The sequence below is a fragment of the Hoplias malabaricus genome, chromosome 16, assembly GCF_029633855.1.
Source record: "Hoplias malabaricus isolate fHopMal1 chromosome 16, fHopMal1.hap1, whole genome shotgun sequence".
NCBI classification, from domain to species: domain Eukaryota; kingdom Metazoa; phylum Chordata; class Actinopteri; order Characiformes; family Erythrinidae; genus Hoplias; species Hoplias malabaricus.
This window is the reverse complement of record NC_089815.1, coordinates 25,927,485-25,935,112: the sequence shown is the minus strand read 5'-3', so window position 1 is coordinate 25,935,112 and position 7,628 is coordinate 25,927,485. Positions and strand designations below refer to the sequence as shown.

Here is a 7,628-nt window from a genome sequence, read left to right as displayed (position 1 = left end):
ATAAAAATAAATGGCCTTTTCCCAGAGTAGACACACTCTAGTTGTTGAGATGTAAGGACAGGTCACTTGTAAATAATAAAATGATATAATCTACATGCACCGTGGCTTTTTCTGAAGTCAGCTTCGACTTAATCTACAGCAACAACGTGTACATCCATTTCTGACCACAATGAAACGCCTACATATCCTGTCGCAATTCTTATAGAATATTTAGATTAAACACTGGAAATAAATAGGAATTTAGGATAAAAGCAGCGAATTGTAAATAAAATGACCACTTCGTTAATGTATTTGCTAAAATTGTTATATCCATGAAAATGTACACATGCTGCCACTGCGTGAACATAACTGCAATATTAATAGTTGAATTAGAAAGAAATGTAACCAATTTTAGTTCTGGCTACATTACTATTTTAGCCATGAATCTTATACATGTTTTTTATATTGATCCTACATATGTACTGACAGAAACAAACCATATTTGTGTGTACACAAATACACACATCGCTTTAGTGTTTTTCAAGAACAGTGCGAAAAAGAAAGAAATGCAAGCCGCAAGCAGAGAGCTTGTCCCAGAGAAAATTATATTTGTAACTCTAAAATTAAGATAAGTTGAGTCATCAGGACATAATTCATGTTTGCACTTTACATCTGTCAATTTATGAAGCCCAGAGAAGTCGGCAGCATTTCTGGACTTTGATGTTTGATTTCCACTGTGCATAGTAAAGTCTTAAATGTATTTTGAATGAGCAAAAAGTTTTGTTATTGATGAGATTTGGTATTCCTAAGATTGTGTGGCTATATTCATCACTGAAGCATGTCAAATGCATTTCATTGGACATTCCATATACATTTATAAACATAAATATAGTAAAAATCAAAGATTTGTTTTTTTAAAAAAAAGTTATGGATTACCACCATATGGATAATTAAACAAAATTTAGGTTCCTTATATTTATTGCTAATCATTTATTGTACACCTGCACACCTTGTTGAATTCAACACTTTTGCACATTGTAGTTTGTAATTCTCAACTGTGTACGTGAGCTTAATTGTCTTTACTGCAAAATGTTCCTATATAACATAACAATGTATTATGTCACTGCTTTAAATGTTCATCTATTTGCTTATAGGTAGACTGTAGTGTTGAGGCCATCATTAGTGAAGAGGCAGTGTCAGAGGACATTAAACGAATGGATGAAATAAAAAACATAGTAAAAAGAAATGTTGAAAAGGTGCAGGACTCCACACAGTGGAGGATAAAGTCTGGCACGCCCAAGTCAGACTTTAAAGTTGGAGACAGAGTGTGGAGGCAGAACAGAAGAAAACAGCAGAGGAAGGGTGGCAAGCTGGAAGCCAACTTCATTGGACCTTTTTTGATCACAGACAAACAGGGCAAGAGTGCAGACCTGTTGGAGGAAAATGGTGCTGTTTTCCTGAAGGTAAACATGGCTCACCAGCAGCTTGCCAAAGACCAGCTGCCACGGATTCCTCACAAGCTTGCAGCACCAGCCATATCCCCTTCAGTGTCAGCAGCATCACCAGCAGCATGGTCTTCTCCAGCACCACCAGAAGCAGTGTCCTCTCCAGCACCTCCACCAGCAGTGTCCTCTCCAGGACCTCCACCAGCAGTGTCCTCTCCAGCACCACCACAAGCTGTGTGTGTGTGTGTGTGTGTACGGTCAATTCTCAGCATTTAGGTGCGACATTTGACCAAGGCTTTTTCACCATATCGTCACTATTCAATGAAAAATATGTATCTTCAAAATAGCAACTTCACAGGAAGAAAATCTTACATTAAAAGATGTCATTTTGGAGAATTTATATTGGTCCATTCATGTGTTCAAATGATGTATTAAAATTTAAATTGCCAAAAATTCAGATACAATTTTTATTGGACAGTGCGGATGTGCTTGCCACAAAGTAGCATGTTAACTGGTGCTATTAGCTTAGCTGTATAATGCAATATGAAAGTGCCTGTATCTATTTTTCCTTCATGCATTTATGCAGATTTCTATTCATCTGTAACTCATCTGTCTATATGTGTTCTTGTGAAGCCATCTGGTGGAACTTCTAACAAGAATCTGCCCTGAAGGATGCCATTATTTTAGACTCTTTAAATAACAGACATACACAGATGATTAAGTCAGTTTTGTTTTACTGAGGCTTTTCATTTCAAACCCAGATATTTATCATTCATTCAAACCTATATTCCTTATAGATAACGTATTCCTTTTATAGATTAAGTTTAATCCTTTTTTAACTCCCAAAACATTGATTTTTCAGCTCATTCTGGCTTCAATTCAAGCCTATACCACAACAAACGGAAGGCTTTTTTGCTTCTGGTTTTATGAGGCAGATTGGCTCTTTTTTCCCCGTATACAGGCGCCATGTTAAGCCGCTCAAACTTTCTCATTCATTCTCCAAATGAAATCAGCCTCCTCTTCATTTATGTAGCTTTTATGTTACAATATATAGGTTTGAATGTTATGATATTTATACCGCATCTCTGTGTGCAAGGTGCAGACTGCTTCAATCTATCCACTTTTGAGAAATGAGGTTGAGTCACCAGGTGCTGCATGCACTTCTTCACTTCACACACAAACTGGGAAAGGATCTCAAGTCAGATTAATAATAACACTAACACAGCACTTTACATCTCTCTATTGGAAAATGATGGCTGCACTTCCTTTTATAGCTCACTATGTAATTATACAGTCACTACAGTCAGCAACCCTTCCCCTTGCTCTAAAACCAAATAAGACTCAAGATCCAGTGGTGGTCTCCATGACATCTATAGAACGTGGGCGTAATGACAGATGTCCTCATACAAAGTATGAGAACAAGTGTTTCTTCGTCTCAGCCGTGGACATGCTGGTGCCTGCTGCAGACCAGTCCCCACGCTGGACTCTCCCAGCTCTGAGTCAAAGGCAGACACTTCAAATCATCCCCTTCTTTACAGACTCCTCCTGAGGAAAACAACAAACAGTATTATTAATATTCTTCATATTCTGAATGTTATATATCTTCTTACATTTTGTATACAAATGAAAATAGGTTTATCTTACCTTGTCTGTAATGTTGCCAGTTGTAGGCTACTCCTTCAGCTGGTCTTGGTATTCCAGAGCTTCTGAAGCTGAAGATAGAAAAGTAAAGAATCTGAATACTCAACTGTATCGAGATCCACATAGAGAAAATAAACATGGGGAACATGCAGGCAAAGAGTGTTAAAATACTGCAGGAGTTGTTACCATAATCACACAGTGGCGCTCCTTGCTCTCTGTCTCGGTGTGGAGGCTCCTGTCAAACACACATAGAGAAAAATAGAAGGAGACATCTCGGGAAAGGTCTTCTCATTTGATCCCCATTTCAGTGACTGGAACCTAAACACAGTGAGTGACATTCCCTGCAGACAGAGAGGAAGAGTCAAAGGCCAGGCTACTCATTAAGACGTGCTATACATTACTGCCAATATTTACATCACTAAAACACAATCACATATTCAACCCACCTTGCGTCTCACAGCATGGTCAGGAACAGAGAGAAAAGAGAGAAACGAGGAACTTGGGTTAGAATTAGCATTAGCATATATTTTCAAACTCTTTACAAATACTAAAGCAGTGGGTGAAGAACGAGAATGAGATTAAAAACAGTTTTACACAGTGAATTCTTAAGTTTCTATCAGTAAAAAACTGTGATGTAAACACAGATTGCAAGTGCTTAATTATAGAGAGAGAGAGAGAAAGAGAGAGATGATGGTGGAATGTCTGTGACACCTGTAAAAAAAAAACACTCACATTTTAATAAACATGTAAAATAACAGTTGTGTACAAGTAAAATGACTAAAGCAGAATAAGAACATCTGTCACAGAGTAAACTGTATGCTACACAATACACTAATTAAAAAGTAAGTAGAATGAAAGATGCATTAAAGGATATAGTAAAAATGTGGTTCAGTGGAACCCAGGTGGTGGTCCAAGAGGTCTGGAAGCTAGCTGTGGAACCACTGGAGTCTCAAGGATATGGGTGCTGCTGGACTCAGAAGAACGAAAGCACCCATCCTCGATAGTGACGCCTCTGTACGTCTTGGACACTTTGGTTTGCTGGAAAAACACACAGAAAAAACAATGAATAAATAAGGTACAAGAAGTCAGAATATCAAGAGTAATTGCTTATTTAGTGAGAGTACATTATCAGGAAACTCTTACAAGAAACTGTGAGCAGGTCACAGAGGTGATGTTCGACTCTGTGCTGAGGTTGGCGGTCAGCACAGAAATCTGGTGTCCAGCGCACTGAAAGAGCAAAGGAAGTGTTTTATCACAATTACTCCACAATCATTTTGCCACTGATCACTGTTTGGTGAAAAGCTCCACTATTGAAACTGGTATCAGCTTTACCTTGATGTAGGCCACAGCCTTCACAGTGGCAAAGTACATGGGAGGGAGCTGTGAGTCCTGAAAAAGAGATAGACCTTCTATTTTCACACTGCACAAATAACAGACAGATTTTCCTCAGTGCTGCTGAGGTTGCAGACAGCTAATTTTCCATTGAGCTGTTTGATTAGCACACAGCTAGCACTAGCACACAGACCTGGAAAACAATGCTTTATTTATAATTCTTAAAGCAGATGTAAAGCCATTAAAGAAAGTTTATCAAGTCGTGAGTTATTATCTTTAAACTATAAAAGCATTGACAGACTGATCAATACCGTAAAAATACTTTCCGTTCATTTCTATAACATTACCTCTGGAAACAGGTGGTAGAAATCATTGGTGAGAACCCACCAATGTTCACTTTCCAGGCCTCTATACACAGACTTGTGCTGCATTGTCACCTCCACTTGCTGTGAACATTAAGAGAGAGGTAATGAACAGTAATGACCCATGGAGAAAGAATAATAACTATGGTATTATCACTCTGTTCTTAGAGGTCCACTCTTAATACATAAATAAGTACAAACCTTTTCACCATTAGAAAAACTCTGAGAGATAGTTGTGGCCTGCATCCTGTGGACACGCAGAACATACCCACAGCTCTTCTGTTGGACCAGAACAAAGAAAAATGAGAACTTTAGGGACAACCAGAACACTTCTGATTAAAAGCTTGAGAAACTAAAGAATAATAATTTTGTCTAAACAGCAGACAGGCTGTATTTCTCACCTTCAGTGTCAACCGTGGTATGATCCACAGCCGGCTGGAGGGCCCCTGGGCATCTGGTGCAATGAGATCCTGAATAAGAAAATATATTTGCTGTTAAATATGAAATTCAGAGCAAGTAGTACTATGTTGTCTGAAATCTATGGATGGTTTATTATGTGGTTTTACCTCATAGCTGTTGTCAGCCACTGGGAAATTAACAGCCAGCTCCTGTAGTTCTGTGGTAAGATTAAAACAACAGAATAAACACATTCATCATTACAACAGATGAACTAGCAACATGTAAATAGTGTAATATATATATATATATATATATATATAGACAGAGAGAGAGAGAGAGAGAGAGAGAGAGAGAGAGAGAGAGAGGAATACTATACACCATTGTTTTATGTGGCGTCAGAGCATTTGAACTGATTCAAAGAATCGACACTGGATATCCGGGTATCGACACGTACTTGAATCACAGGCCGTCGTTTGCCATGGAAACAAATAAGTAAAATGCTAAAACACATAATGTTTTGCCATTTTAAAGCAATAACACACTAAACAAAATATAACAAATTACTTTAGTCCACAGCTGCATCTACTTGTGAGTTTAGAAGTCCAACAAACCCTCAGAAAATTACATTCAAAAGGTTAGCATTGCCGCTAACTGGTCGATGCACGCCATTACGGCTCCGCAAACACACTAACGCTATCAAAGGGTTAAACAAGACACAAGCCCACGGGGCTGTCATTTTTTAAGTATTTCGCTAAGTATAATTACTGAGTGAAGTTTTGGGAGAAAAGATACTTACCCTCCAAGTGGTCCGTTTCAGCTGACCGCTTCGATTTGAGCCTCCTTTGAAGAAAAACGCAGGCAGTTACAGCTGCGGTGGTGAATCCAGTGAAGTACAGCACTGGACGCAGACTGAGCCCACGAGGAAAAAATGGAAAATCCATCGTAGAAATCGCAGAGTTTCGAGAGTAGAGCAGTGTGCGTCTGTCTCGGAGAAAGTCGGTGAACGACTGAAATTTGAATAATAACATTACGTTTTATTACGTACATTCCATGGTACAGACCACGGTTCTACTGCAGCTTCCTTCAGCCTGAGAGATGAAGTCGTGTTTTAGCCACTGCCTTGATCCAAATAGATTCAGAAATTGAAGCCTAAATACCTCCAAGAATACAGAATAATTCCAGTAGTATATAGTGATCAGTAGCATCCAATAGTGTGTAGCTAAATCCAGTAATGTCCAGTAAAATCCAGCAATGCCCAGCTATCTCAAGTAGTGTTCACTAGTGTCCACTAGTAGTCTGTATGTTCAGCAGGATCTTGTTGTGTCCAGTTATTTGAAGTGTCAAACATTGGATAATACGTGATTGTGTTCATTAGTAGACCACAGTGGCTACTTGTGTTGAGTAGCTCTCACAGACGGGGAAAAAAGAAAACACAGAGCAGAAGCACTCCCTACAAGGATGTTTTAGCTGATAAGAGACATATTCTACACCTTTTCTATAAGTTAAAGGAACAGTACGTAATATTTTTACTTTACAATTACAGCTTCAAATTCATTTTGATGCTCCACTGAGCTGTAAAATGGAGAACAGAGCCTCTGTTTTTGCTTTTTTTGTGTTCAGCACTGCAAAGAGTACACTATGTACTTACTCCTTCCCCAGGACAGTGCTGGAAAAAAAATAGGGGCAGACTAAGAAGACAAAAGCCCAGATCATACGTACTGTTTCTTTAACACAGTTCTGGGGTCTTAATGAAATATGTTACATTCTCTCGTCAAAATGCCACAAAGATCTAACAATGCAGAACCTCTTGCAAACTTTATAGATTTTCGCTCATATTTTACCCTGTCCCAATGTATTTATTTATTTTTTGAGTGTGTTGCAGATATGAAATTTGTTAATAGGGTTACAGATAATAAATCAATGAATAAATAGAATGATCCAATATTCATTCATTCATTATCTGTAAGCGCTTATCCTGTTCAGGGTCGCGGTGGGTCCAGAGCCTACCTGGAATCATTGGGCGCAAGGCAGGAATACAACCTGGAGAGGGCGCCTGCACCTTTCGTTTCAACACAACAGACTTGGTCACCTTAAGCTTATCCAATTAAGTGTTTTTGAGGCTAGTTTTCCTAATTCTATATTTAATCTTTTGCCTTATTAATTGTAAACGACAACTGATAATTGCAGAATTGTTGGTCCACGAACAGAGTTAATGTCCTTTCAGGGTCTACATCTATTATGCAAAACACAATACATTTGGAAAATTAACCTAAGTGTTTAATTTAAATACTGTTACTTTTCATCTGGGTTGTTTCTAATGCCTGTGCTGTTGAGTGGTAGACCCAGTCCTATATGCCTAGATATAAAATTTTGATTAAATCCAACAGTGATGAGGCATTACTTACAATGCAAATTGCTACTCCATTTTCTTTCTGTGGTCCACAATACAAGCTCCTTTTTATTATTGATA

The 7,628-nt window shown here is 38.4% G+C and overlaps 1 protein-coding gene across 2 annotated transcripts; it reads right to left on the bottom strand.

The window, feature by feature from the left end:
* Positions 1-2,151: 2,151 nt before the first annotated feature.
* Positions 2,152-6,584, bottom strand: LOC136671546 (uncharacterized). Of its 2 annotated transcripts, XM_066647266.1 has the most exons (12): positions 6,204-6,584; positions 5,955-5,998; positions 5,326-5,375; positions 5,161-5,229; positions 4,961-5,038; positions 4,745-4,843; positions 4,398-4,454; positions 4,209-4,292; positions 3,512-4,103; positions 3,252-3,406; positions 3,069-3,136; positions 2,152-2,969 (listed from the first exon to the last, which is right to left on the bottom strand). In XM_066647266.1, coding segments are annotated over exons 1-9 (633 nt in total). In that variant the 5' UTR covers positions 6,206-6,584; the 3' UTR covers positions 2,152-2,969; positions 3,069-3,136; positions 3,252-3,406; positions 3,512-3,953. The 2 variants fall into 2 exon arrangements, with proteins under 2 accessions (XP_066503363.1, XP_066503362.1); XM_066647265.1 differs by having other exon boundaries at positions 5,955-6,584.
* Between the last annotated feature and the right edge of the window lie 1,044 nt (positions 6,585-7,628).